Genomic DNA, 14,187 nt, shown 5'->3' on the forward strand with positions numbered 1-14,187 from the left:
ACATGCAGTATGCATGACGAACACTTTGTAAAGATCCATTTTGGGGGGTATATTAGCTGTGTAAACTTTGCTGTTTAAGGCAAGCGCGAGCTCCGTGGGCGGGAGCGTGAGCATTTAAATGGGCTGCAACATGAATCGGCGCATTTCTAATTATGCCCCAAAATAGGCAGTTAAAAAAATGAATTAAAAAAAAATCTATGGGGTATTTTGAGCTGAAACTTCACAGACACATTCAGGGGACACCTTAGACTTATATTACATCTTGTAAAAAAACGTTCGATGGCACCTTTAAGTCAGTTACATAAAAATGTAGATTGGTCTAATTTGATACCGAAAAGTTAGACCCCTAACTAATTGATAGTTGGACATACAGTACTAGTTAAAGGGTTAGTTCACCCAAAAATGAAAATAATGTAATTTATTACTCACCCTCATGTCGTTTTACAGCCGTAAGACCTTTGATCATCTTCTGAACAAAAATTATGATGTAATTGTTGATGAAATCCGATGGCTCATTGAGGCCTCAATTTAGAGCAAAGCCATTCAAACTCTCAAGATCCACAAAACATATTTGAATCAGTTCATGTGAGTTAAATTTTTCTATCTTAATGTTATAAAGCGACAAGAATACTTTTTGTGTGCCAAAAAAAAAAAAAAAAAAATGTCTTTTCAACAATATCTATGTGGGCCAATTTCAAAACACTTCTTCATGAAGCTTCTGAACTTTATGAATCTTTTGTTTCAAATCAGTGATTCGGTTCTCCTATCAAACAGCTAAACTGCTGAAAACACATGACTTTCGCGCTCCGATTCACTGATTTGATTCGTAAAGCTCTGAAGCAGTGTTTTGAAATCGGCCCATATAGATATTGTTGAAAAGTAGTTAATTTTTTTTTTTATTTTTTTTTTTTTGGTGCACAAAAAGTATTCTCGTCGCTTTATAATATTAAAACTGAACTCACATGAATAGTTTCAAATATGTTTTTAGTACTTTCATGGACCTTGAGAGTTTGAATGGCTTTGCTCTCAATATAGGCCTCAATGAGCCATCGGATTTCATCAACAATATCTTAATTTGTGTTTGAGAGATGAACAAAGGTCTTACGGCTGTAGAACGACATGAGGGTGAGTAATAAATGACATTATTTTCATTTTTGGGTGAACTAACCCTTTAAGACACAGTCTTAACATAATGGCTATGTTTATGCAACTGACCCCTGAAGGATCATGTGACTCTGAAGACTGGAGTAATGATGCTGAAAACTCACAGGAATAAATTACATTTTAAAATATATTCAGGTGGAACACAATATTTTAAATTCTAATAATATTTCACAATAATACTGCTTTTACTGACCCCAAATAAAGCATTTTCTGCAGCATTCAGGCAAATAATTTATTTGTTGTTTTTGTTTTTTTCAAATAAAACATTTTTAAAAATACATGACCAAATTACTCTATTAAATTAATTTGAATCTAATGATAATCACCTCTAAGAATAACAGGAATAAAAAAAAGAGGTCAAATGTCTAAAATAGACACTATTAATAGACCATTGTCATGAAAGTAATGTCACTGCAAAAAATAAATAACTAAATAAAAATCTACTTTATTTTCATTCTATTTTATATTGCATTAATTTTTGGGGTAAAATGTGCCTTGAGAAGAGTGTGTATGATAAGAATAATAAGAGTACTTTGCCGTTCCCTGACATAATCATGCTATTTTGAGGTGATAAACTCTTTTTTCCACACTGTCCACGCCATTGTTCATGGAGTATGCCTGCCAAACCAGGCCACGTTACATGTCCACAACTCATATCTCTTTTGTCACAGACAGGTGTTGACCAAATAAAAGACAATAACTTCTCTTGCCCTTGAGCACAAACACAGAGTCAGTCACACAGTGTGAATATTCTGAATGAGTCAGTTGTCATCTGTCAGTGGTGATTGTGACCTGAACTCACAGCCTGATATGTAAGTGACTGTCAGTCACACAAGGTCGTGAAGTTCTCTCCATCCAGTGTGTGTTAAAAATATCATGACAGTCTGTTGTCATAATGAATCACACATAATTAGCACAATCAAAATTTTAATAAGCTTAAATTGAGGTCATATGAAACATTCCATATTCATATAGTAACAAGCTTTCTTTTGAGATTTGTACTAAATGCATATTGTTTTTTTATTGGAGGCTAACTTCAAGCGATTTCCTTCATTTTGACTAATAAAAATGCACACGCATAAATATACACAATTATACACTCTTATATACACTCCCATTACTGTCCTCCACCAGCAGCATCAAACATCTTCTTCCTGCCCTCCATACCAGACATGGCCTCAACGTTCTTACGCCAGTCGCCCACCTCTGCCGACATAACCTGATAAAACAGAAATGCAGTGTTATGTCTAGAAACTGAAAACATGTTTCCTTTATTCAGGTGAATCTCTAAACAACTGTCAAGGACAAGTAAAATGAAAAAAATCTGCAGCATTTAGGCATATTTACCCCATTAAAGGGGTCCTTGATTATGATTTCACTTTTTTCACTTTAGTTAGTGTGTAATGATGCTGTTTGAGCATAAACAACATCTGCAAAGTTACAATGCTCAAAGTTCAATGCAAAGGGAGATATTTATAACATACAACTGGTAGGGACTTAGGCTGCGTTCCAGGCAGGTTTTTGAGCCCGTAAGTCACTTCAAATCACGACTCACGACTTTGTAGTTCCAGGAAAGTCACGCCAAACTGCGTAAAAGTGTAAACAAACCAACATGGCGGACCGTACGGGGCTTATGCTCATTAAAACCAAAGGTGCTTACTCCTTGCTTAATTGAGGGAAACGGAGGAGGAAAACGGCGTATAACCGTGCGTTCAAACCGCCGCCGGCGAGAGCGTCAACAGTCGCCTTGGCTGCCCTGCCAACAACGCTGTACTGTTCGTTCAAACCGCCGCCGGCGAGAGCGTCAACAGTCGCCTTGGCTGCCCTGCCAACAACGCTGTACTGTTCGTTCAAACCGCCGCCGACGGGAGGGTCAAAGTAAATGACAAGTCGCGTCAACCAATCGGAAGCCTCTCAAGCGAGGACCTCTACATTCCAATTGGTTGCCGCCGAACCGCGTCATAGCTCATTACCATAAAGTTAACCTGATTTCAAGTCTCCTCGACGCTCTCACCGTCCAAGACGCGCCGCGCCGCTCTCATTGAAAATGAATGACTAGCGTCACTTTGACGCTCTCGCCGCCGGCGGTGTGAACACACAGTAGGCAAGAGAAGCTGTTATACCTTTTATTTTACCGTGTAACGTTACTTGCATAAACACCGCATCCGTAGGGGCTGCCATTGTTGTTTCGCGGGCTATGTGACGTCAGAACCCGTAACTGGGGTACATCGATCTATGCGGCGTTCCAGGCAACCCGTAACCCGTGTTTTTCCAACCTTCTACCCGTGAAAGTACACTGGAACAGCAGTCAAAGCCGTGACTTCCGACCCGTGAACTCGTACTAGATCAATGTACTCCCAGTTACGAGTTCTGACGTCACATAGCCCGCGAAACAACAATGGCAGCCCCTACGGATGCGGTGTTTATGCAAGTACACGGTAAAATAAAAGGTATAACAGCTTCTCTTGCCTTATGCGCCGTTTTCCTCCTCTGTTTCCCTCAATTAAGCAAGGAGTAAGCACCTTTGTTTTTAATGAGCATAAGCCCCGTACGATCTGCCATGTTGGTTTGTTTACACTTTTTGACTTTCCTGGAAGGCTACAAAGTCGTGATTTGAAATCGTGACTTAAGGACTCAAATACCTGCCTGGAACGCAGCACTAGTATGAAGTCACGGGTTTGACAGCCGTTCCAGTGCACTTTCACGGGTAGAAGGTTGGAAAAACACGGGTTACGGGTTGCCTGGAATGCGGCATTAAAACAAGCTTCTTGGGTTGGTGACATCACAAACCCCAAAATTTACATAAACCCTGCCCCCGAGAAGAACACGCAACAAAGGGGCCATGTTGGGGTTCTTTAGAGAAGCGGAAGAGTTGTAGTAAAGTGTTGTTGCCATGCCATCATTTTATGCCGGACTGCTTCACAAATGTAGTTACTCCAGCATCTACATCAATTTATCTACTAACCATTCAAAAATGTCCAGATGCATTCTAAAAGTTGTAGCTTCTTCCTGAGTCTCTCCATCAGTGTCTGACTCCAGTTTGAACAATGTAAGGCCGGGTTCACACCGCAAGCGTCAGAAGCGCGTGAGCGTGAACTGCAGCTGCAGAGACGCGCGAGTATTCACACTGGAAGCGTTTGTACAGCGTCACAGCAGCGGCTCGAAGCTTTATATGTAAAGTGGGCATTTCTTTACAAAGACAGCTATAAATTTGTTTTTATAAGTTGGTCATTTATAAACTTGATAGTCTTGAAAGTTTGTTAACATCCAAGGTGTACAAAACTCACATATAAACGTAAAATGAATAAAACATAAATGAATAAAACCCTCATGTCATCCATTGCTGCACACGAATGAGGTAAGCTTTGTGTTTTACATCATCTGCCGCATGAACATGTTTACAACACAGCAAACTCAGCGAAAAAAAGCCAGCAAACTCGGGTTTGATTTGGGTATGCTAGAGCCTATATTGCTGTCTGTGTAAAATAATGTTTATATATCCTATTTTCTGGCTAGTTTAGTTTAGTTTTTTTATAATATAGCATACTTTAATCCAAACTGAATAATTAAAAACAAGTTTAAATGAGTAAATCTTCTATAAATATTTTTTAATATTAATTTTCTTTCCTGACATACTTCAATTCTTGTTAAAACACACTAGATATGCTTATTCTGTGCATTTTTTATCACTTTTTGTGTGAAATCATATTTATTTTGTCCATCAAAGGTGTACTAACACTTTAATTGAGCGTTAGCAGCGCAGCAAAAATAGATCCAGCGCCGAAAAGATCGCGGCACTGCTGCTTCTGCTCTGCTACTGCAACGCGGTGCTGCGCAGCCTCTGCGTGCGGTGTGAACGCTCTCATCTGTTAACATGGACGCCGAAAAAAATACGCGCTGCTTCTGCTCTGCTGACGCGTGCGGTGTGAACCCTAAGGCTGAAGAGCGCCACAATCGTCATTTTGGCTGCGTGAGATTCTCCAGCTTTGTTGTTGTTGAGCAACGGAAGCATGAGCTGTTTTTGCTCACACCCAAATAGGGGCAAATTTGACAAGCTATAATAAATGATCTGTGGGGTATTTTGAACTTAAACTTCACAGACACATTCTGGGGACACCAGAGGCTTGTGAAAAGGGCCATTATAGGTCCCCTTTAATTTAATGCAAAAATTCTACTCTATTATGTAAAGTTTTATACAATATGCTACTATTTGTTGTGTTTTGTATGTTTGTACCTTCTCTTGTTTAATGTCTTCTTTCTTCACAGATTTGAGGTTGGCTCTGAGGTCCATGGAGCCCTTGTGTTTGGAGCCCAGCAGCGCTCTCATCATCTCATCCGCAGACACACGCACCTTCCTCAGGGCAGGTTTCTTAAACTTCCCTCCTAAATCTTGCACCTTCAGCTTCAGCTCATGGATCTTTTACAGACACACATACACACACGCTGTTAATTACAGAAACATTTAGTGCGAGTTTAGAGTATTTATTTCATACTTACATCTTTGTTGTTTTTATTGACTTTGGCCTCAAAGTCATATCTCTCCTCGTCCACTATGTCGATTTTGGCATGAAGTTGCCGGCACAGTTTCTGCACACATGCAGAAATACTCATTCTTAAGTATTACTATTTTTAATGTTTTTTAATCATATTTAAGTCATCAAATTACAATATCACAATAAAAAAATATGCAAATTGACTAAAAAATATAAATAAATATATAACTCTGAACTAACATAATTCTCTTCATAAGAAAGATAATTTCAGTCAAATTTGTAATGTAATTATAAAATATAAATAAATACTAAAAATGAGAATTAATTACAATAAATATAAAATCAAATTTGAACTCACTATTTTACTAATTGATGAGTGGCTGTATATGTTGATGAGTATCTTTCACTAACCTGCAACTCCTCCATTTGGAGGCCGGTTATTTGAAGAGGCGGAAGCTTTTCACCCAGATATTTCACCTTCTCCTCATCACGATTGATCGTTTCCTGTTCCAGCTCCTCCATGGCTCTTTGGAGCAAAAGGATCTTAGAAAACAGAACACAAAAAGACATTCTGTAGGTTAAAATAACATACCAACATATCTACCACACGCACATTTGCTTAGTCCCCAGAACAAACACACACACACACACACACACACACGTTGGGTTTTCATGTTTTATAGAGACTTTCCATAGACATAATAATTTTTATACTGTACAAACTGTATATTCTATCACCTAATCCAAACCTACCCATCACAGAAAACTTTCTGCATTTTCAAATAACATCATTCTGTATGGTTTATCAGCTGTTTTTCACATGGGGACCAAAAAAATGTCCCCACAAAGGAAAGGATTTCTCATATTGCCATCTTTGTTGGGACATTTTATCCATATAACATAGGGTTAACCTTAACCACACACAAACACACACACACACACACACACACACACACACACACACACACACACACACACACACACACCAACCCATACCTTCAGGGAGAGTTTTCGAGATGCAGAGATCTTAGACTTTGGCTAAAAAAAAAAGGGGGTGGAAGATAATAAAGTGAATTTAATCCCAAATTTTATACATTATGTTCTGTCATTCAACAATATAGAGATAAATGCATAAATTTCATGATCACAATATACATTTGAATATTATGGTGAATACCTTGGCTTGTACCCGAGGGGCCAATGGGCCAGGTGCCTTTTGATGAAAAAAACAAGTAAACATACATAGTATAAATCATATTGTCCATATCAGAAAACTATTGTATAATATAATTAAGGTTTAAAAGGTTTTAATCCTAATGTTACTATAATTTGAGTCTCAAAACATATGTAAACAATAGACAATTTACTTACATCGCTGCAGATTTTATGTTTTTTGGTGGTTGCAGAGAGAAAAAGAGAAGAAAATAATAATAGTATCAAATAAATACATATACAAAGATGTGTGTTCATGAATTCACAGATTAATGAAAAACAATGCATAAACTACTTACTCGTCTGCCATCTTGAAATCTGTGAAATCAGAAATAAAAATAAACAATGATGTATAGTTGCAATCACAATACTAAACTACATAAATCTTCTCTTTTGATGAGAGATGTCTAGGAAAGTGGCATAGAGAGAGACGTGTTACCTGAGGTGTTGCCTGTGGGGTCAAACCAGCTTCTGAAAGCACAAAGGACAGAGACAATTGTTTTTATCTGTGACAGGCACCACCTTTGTAATTTTAGCTCCCAGAGACTGGAATGAGAATGAATGGACAGCTGTCCTTAACATATCAGAGACTGGGTGTGTGTGTGTGTGTCCTACGCCACAAGGACAAAGCAATTCAAAGCCTACTAGACTCAAATTATTTTTATATATATCTCCACTACAATATAGCAGACAAAAATGACACATCCTATAAAAAAAATGGAAAATAGTGAAACCAAACAGTCAGTAAGTATAAGGGAAAGTCCATCGACTAAAAAGGACAGCCAGACACATCTGTAAATTACAGAAATGCCAGGTCATTAACTCTTCACTAACAAGAAAGACACTGCATAAAGCAAACGTTTCCATCCATTAGTCATAGTTCAGAACAATCAGCACCTGCTCGCCCTCACATGTTCAGAGGCAAACCTCACTTCCATAAATACTAATTTTAAACACCATTTGCCCACCAACCCAGGACCTAAAATATTATCTCACTGCATGCATTTTAAACACCTGTATACTTTGCATATGCATTTTGTTGTATGTTAGAAATCAAGAACAAGCATTTATAGTTTTTGTGTTGGTGTATTCTTAAGGATATGTCATCTAAATTCTTGACTCTTGATTACTCATACAAGGACCGCTGTCAGTACCATTTGGACTGTTATACATTTTCATCTACAATCAGGTCATGAGAACTGGCAAAGCTTTTCATGCAGGTTATTTGTTTACCAAAAAGTCCTTTTGGATTCAGTGAGGAAAAATTTGTGTTGAAATGTATGATCTATTTATTCAGTAACCCTTCCATATGGAGAGCGGAGGCACGACCGGCACTGACTGGCAGACAGACTCTACAGTCGAACTGTTTTCGGCAGCTTGGGGTGTCAGGAATATCTCTCATGCATCATCTTGAGCTCAAATTAGCACATTTCCACCTAAGGCAGCACAATGAGGTGAAAACTCCTCTGATCCAGTGGTTAATTTAAAACTAAGCCAATATTTACGAGATACTGAATTGATTCTTACAACAGAAGCACATAAACACACTACTTGTTCCCCTAACACACACACATACAAATTACATACACACAAGCTACATGATGTCAAAAAATGCACTCATGCATATAAAAATAGTCTTTGATGACTATATGTCAGGTATGGATTTTATGTAACATGATGCTTGCTTATGTAATGGTTATTGTTAGACACGGGTCATTTCCTCAGTAGGTCTAACTCTGTACCATTTTTAAAAAATGAATAGTCAAGTCATCTTTATTTATATAGCGCTTTTTACAATGCAGATTGTGTCAAAGCAACTTTACATTGATAATTGGTATATAATTTTACCCGCATTGCAGCTCTTAAAGAATAGTGTTAATGCAGGCTGATCAAAGCACTGTTGAATGTCAAATGTCAAGTCAAATATCAAGTGTCCCCAACTAAGCAAGCCAAAGGCGACAGCGGCAAGGAACCTAAACTCCAACAGGTGGCAAACAGGTGGCAAATAGGTGTTAAAATGGAGAAAAAAAACTTGGGAGAAACCAGGCTTAGTCGGGGGGCCAGTTCTCCTCTGGCGAACAGTGCTTTGTTACGACTCAGGTTGCTATCATAAGTCCGATAGGATCGCAACATTCAAAGTATGGATGGTTGTTGAGGAGCTGCGCCATGGGTTGTCGTGTTGATGAGGCCTTCAGTGTCAAGGCGCAGGTCCTCGGTCTCATCTGGATACGGCCCGGGTCCGGATGACTACGGTAAACCTCAGGATAAACAGAAAGACTAAAATTAGCATAGATGAGTACATCTGGTGTTATAGGAAGTGTTCCCGGTTCCGGCTGACCTAATTTATGCAGCCTAATAATGCTTTAACGGATTTGAAAATATAAATTGATAATGTGTTATGTGTATGCCAGGTTAAAGAGATGCGTTTTTAGTCTAAATTTAAACTGACAAAGTGTGTCTGCTTCCCGAACAATGCTGGGAAGATTGTTCCAGAGTTTAGGTGCCAAATAGGAGAAGGATCTAACGCCTGCGGAATATATTGGACATATATATTTACACAATAAACGGGTGTAAAAATAGGCTCTGTTCAAGTAAAGTAAATTATAGCCTTTTTTTTTTTTTTAAAGGTCCCGTTTTTCGTGGTTTTTTGGAACTTTGATTGTGTTTATAGTGTGTAATTTAACATGTGTTCATTTTTCGCGTGTAAAAAAACAGTATTTTTCACATAATTTACTTATCTGTATACCGCTGTTTCCACTGTCATAAAAACGGGCTGATGACTTCCTTGTTCTATGAAGTCCCTCCTTCAGAAATACGTAACGAGTTCTGATTGTGCCAGCGGTTCCTGTGTTGTGATTCGACAGCTCTGAGCGCACCGTGCCCGGAAAAGTCACGCATCTTACCATAACGTGGAGATCACAGTCTATGGTGGAGATGCATGCGCTCAGTGTTATTGTAAACATGTCTTTAATTGTACCCTATCAATTTGAGCCGGAATCAGACCCGGTGATTGGACTGCCGGATGAAAATAACAGCGTTTCGACGACATGGCGACAAACACACTCTACAAACGCAACTCTTGTGTATTTCTGTGGGCGTAGGTTAGTCAAAAAACTGTTTTAGTGACGTCATTAAAGAAGGAAGTAGAGGGATGTTGTCCAAACTGGCCGTTCGACGTAGGCGACTTCTGTTAAATAAAATATCTCGCTTGGCATTGAACTTTGAGCTTTAAAATTTTACAGATTTTATTTATACTTTAACAACAACATTACACACTAACTAAAGTTTGAAACATGGGATCACGAAGAACGGGACCTTTAAATATATAATAATTTATTTATATTATTATGCCATTTTTTGTAATTTATCATCCCAGATGGAATATTTTAAAATGTGAGAAAAACCAAATAATATTAAAAATATTTACAAACATATATATTCAACTATAATTATATATACAAGTTATATATATAACTTGTAGGCCTATTTGTTGTTTGATTGTGTGATTTCCATCTTTAACAATTTAGAGTTTCATATGCTCCTTTATCCGATAAATTACAATATGAACATGAGTTACACATTAAAATAACACATTTTATTAAGTGCAAGAAGGCTTATGTGGCATTAAATATGTGTGTTTACACATGCTTCATAGGAGGATCTCAGTGGGATAGCGAGGTTTAATAATGGTAGACTAATAACCATCCACTGGCTGATTTGGCCCTGAATGCAATGGGATTAGTTTAAGACGTTAAAGACTTTTAATCCTCGACACATGGAAAAAGTTCAATGCATATTTGTGCAGTTATTTGATAGTGTGAAGATTTAAGAAAGATGTTGTATGATGGAAAAAAACTTTGGATGAAAAAGCACACATCTGACCCCAAACCCACGTGCGAATGTCGTCAATGTCCGTGACCCGGATATGCTTTGAGTTGCCCGCCCCTCCCACCTGCGTGTGCGTGAGCGATGCGCTTGATTCTGCGCAATCCGTTGCATCTGACAGACGATTTTATTTTTGAAATTAGCCGTATAAACATCAACATTTTGATATGATAGCGACCAAAATGCATCACAAAATCGACGCTGCACCTTCCTGAGATCTAATCATGATAGAAGAAGCGTTTCAATCGGTGCGAGGATCGGTGGAGAGACTTTAATGTCAGATTGAACCGCTAAGGTGAAACTCTGGTGAGCTGACAGCATCAAAACACTAAAATAATAGCATTTATTTGAGTAGTTTGTCCACATATCATTGTAGAAATATGCTTTTGTGTCTAATATGGTACTGCTGTGTTATATTGACAATGTGAATGCAGCTACGCTTTGCTGACTGCCTGAACCATACAGAGCTATACATATTTTGTATAAGAATTATTATCGATTTATGATTTCCTTAAAATGTTTTGGGGTTCTTATTTTACGTCTAATGATTTAGTAAAAACATTAAGGTTTATGAGGTTCAATCTGCTAACCGTGAGGTGAAACCAGAAATGTAACCTACATCTATTAATTAGCTGTATAATTTAATTATTTTCTCAAAATTCTGAAAAGATCATGTTTACATGGCTAATGTTGCTGCGTTTTTACATGAACAAGGTACATGCATTATATATATATATATATATATCAGTGGTGTTCTGAAATGAGGCACATTTTTTATTTATTATGAATCAATGTAAATTAATGCATTACTCTTAACGTTGGCACATCTTCCTTGTTAAATGAACATTATTTTACAATACATCAAAAAATAAAAACATAAACCAAATACAATTCTATTTTGTAATGTTCTATTTATCAAAACCAAGTCAGTCTCATCAAGTTAGTGTTTTAAGCATTTCTACATTCGTTCCAAAATAATAACTAAAGGTAATAATAATTTAAACCAATATATTTTATTTGTGTATTGATGTTTTTATTTTTAATAGTCAACTAGGCTATTTTGGATCATCAGTAATGCTCTGTAAACACCATCTGTCACAGACACTAAGATGTATTTTTAATTTCACCAAGCTGATTGCACTAAATAACCCTGCAATCATCATGCTTTCAGTCCATTTCAAGTTTGATTTTGATGTGACATAAACCGATGATAACTGCGTGATCTGTTTACTTACTTTTCAATTAGTTTTCCCATTGACGCCATAATTTGTTCAGTCAAAATGACGTTCGGAACGTGCATATATATATATATATATATATATATATATATATATATAATACATATATATATATATATTCATGTGTATATATACACAATGGCTTTCATTTGAGAGTATATCTGCATCAGTAGTCTCTGTCTCTTCTGTCTGTCCTCTAATCTGTCAAAAGCACCTGTTGTGGTCACCTGTTTCAAGTAGGGATGTATCTGGGTCACGTTGCTTAGGATCTGTTTTTTTCTGTTTAGCCTTGATCCAGTGTAATCAGTGTGTTTGTGTTTATGTGTGTTCAAATAACAAGACTAGAGGAATAATGCCTGGGAAGTTAAAGGCGAAGATAGTTGCAGGGCGGCACCTGCCTGTCATGGACCGTGCCAGCGATCTCACTGATGCCTTCGTGGAGGTCAGTTGATCACCAGTCTGTTAATGAAGTCTGCTCTGCAAATTAGATCAAAAAAGTGGCCTAAGTAGCCAGCTCAATTTGTAGATCAGTATTTATAAATTTTTGTTCCACAGGTGAAGTTTGGAAACACAACATTTAAAACGGATGTATACCCCAAGTCCCTGAATCCTCAGTGGAATTCTGAGTGGTTCAAATTCGAGGTAAGGTCTTCCTCCTTTGTCGTGCTATAGTTTGGATTTTTATGGAGTTTATTCCTATGTTTATCTTTGTTTTACCTTCAGGTGGATGATGAAGATTTACAGGATGAGCCATTGCAGATAACTGTTCTTGACCATGACACATACAGCGCTAATGATGCTATTGGAAAGGTTTACATTGACATTGATCCATTACTCTGCAGTGAAGCTGCTACTGTCATCTCTGGCTGGCTCCCCATTTATGACACTATACATGGTGTGTATTCATAAGCAAATGTAGGGGTTTTTCACACCTGGCTTATTTGAAAAAAAAAAAAAAAGTCAGAGGTTGTCTAAATGAGTGTTCGCCTTAGAACAGTGTTTCTCAAACTGGGGTACACAAACAAAATGCAGAGTAGTTAATTGAACTCTACCATACCTTAAAATAATATTAAAATCCAGCATGTATTTCTAACTGGCAAAATGCCATAAATCCATTACATTTAATCAAATTACCTCATGTTTTGCAGTCTAAAATGACTGTATCCACACAAGCAGCATGCATATGATAGATTGCGTGCCGAATCTGCTGCCTTAAATCGCGCTAAATTACTGCCGTTCTTGACAATGCACCTTTGTAAAAGTGGGGATTTAGCGCTTGCATGAAGAACAAATATAGACACAGATAGAGGATTTATATCAATTTAAGACTCAAACGTTCTTCAATACAAAAACATACCTTATGTGAGTTCTTGTATTTAATGTTGATAACGAGGAAGAATGCAACTGTACCCAAATATCCACATGACTGCAAACGTGCATTATTATACAACAGGTCAAAAAACAAAACGTACATTTTAAACACAGTACTGTCGGTATTTACTCTATTTTGCAATGAAAAAATATTTTTAACGAAAACCAGAGTAGAACTACAACACACGAGTGCGGCTTTGAACAAATCGTGAGAGTCAATGATTCAATGATTCATTCACAGCCACTTGCTTCATTACTGAATAAATGACTCGATGACTCACTCATAAAAACAGTTGACTTGCTGCCACCTACTGGCAGTTTTAGTTTAATATTTAAAAGTATCACTTCGTTTTACCATCATTGCATATTTCTCTATTAAAGATTTTTTATTTAAAACATTATTTATTTTATTAAGTTATTCATAAACGTCAAAGTATGCACTGGAAAATCACACATTGACCAATAAGAGGACAGGTTACTTGCATGTGACTTGTATTAGCTAGCAAATTTTGGTCAGTTTAGAAATGTTTCCTTGTGAAAGTGAGCCAAACCAAGAAGAAAATGAAACTTTGTAACAATTTTAATCCCTGTTTCGGAACAAAGTAAGCAATCTACAGGTCTGGAAACACCCTTAGTCTGTAATATTGAAGAGTTATGATTCTGAATTGTTTTGTTGTAATGACTTGCTTGTGTTCAGGTATAAGAGGGGAAATTAATGTGCTGGTGAAGGTGGATCTCTTCAACGACCTGAACCGCTTCAGACAGTCTTCATGTGGGGTTAAATTTTTCTGTAGTAAGTATCTAGATCATCTGCTTCCATTGCC

At 37.3% G+C, this 14,187-nt stretch overlaps 2 protein-coding genes across 11 annotated transcripts in view; one reads left to right on the forward strand and one right to left on the reverse strand.

Moving 5' to 3' along the window:
* Positions 1-1,986: 1,986 nt before the first annotated feature.
* Positions 1,987-6,864, reverse strand: tnni1c (troponin I, skeletal, slow c). The gene is made up of 6 exons (XM_067389960.1): positions 6,835-6,864; positions 6,654-6,695; positions 6,069-6,200; positions 5,662-5,751; positions 5,399-5,581; positions 1,987-2,383 (listed from the first exon to the last, which is right to left on the reverse strand). The coding sequence occupies exons 3-6, from the start codon at positions 6,177-6,179 to the stop codon at positions 2,282-2,284; spliced, it is 486 nt and encodes a 161-aa protein (XP_067246061.1). The 5' UTR covers positions 6,180-6,200; positions 6,654-6,695; positions 6,835-6,864; the 3' UTR covers positions 1,987-2,281.
* Positions 6,865-10,820: 3,956 nt separating this feature from the next.
* c2cd5 (C2 calcium dependent domain containing 5) overlaps positions 10,821-14,187 on the forward strand; it is a 58,582-nt gene continuing 55,215 nt past the window's right edge. For all 10 annotated transcript variants that reach the window (XM_067389957.1, XM_067389947.1, XM_067389950.1 and 7 more), the window contains exons 1-5: positions 10,821-11,060; positions 12,333-12,434; positions 12,548-12,634; positions 12,716-12,887; positions 14,061-14,156. In XM_067389957.1, coding sequence (XP_067246058.1) covers positions 12,345-12,434; positions 12,548-12,634; positions 12,716-12,887; positions 14,061-14,156 — 445 coding nt within the window. In that variant the 5' untranslated portion in view covers positions 10,821-11,060; positions 12,333-12,344. The remainder of the gene's footprint in view (positions 11,061-12,332; positions 12,435-12,547; positions 12,635-12,715; positions 12,888-14,060; positions 14,157-14,187) is intronic.

This window comes from Chanodichthys erythropterus, chromosome 7 (genome assembly GCF_024489055.1).
Source record: "Chanodichthys erythropterus isolate Z2021 chromosome 7, ASM2448905v1, whole genome shotgun sequence".
NCBI lineage: Eukaryota > Metazoa > Chordata > Actinopteri > Cypriniformes > Xenocyprididae > Chanodichthys > Chanodichthys erythropterus.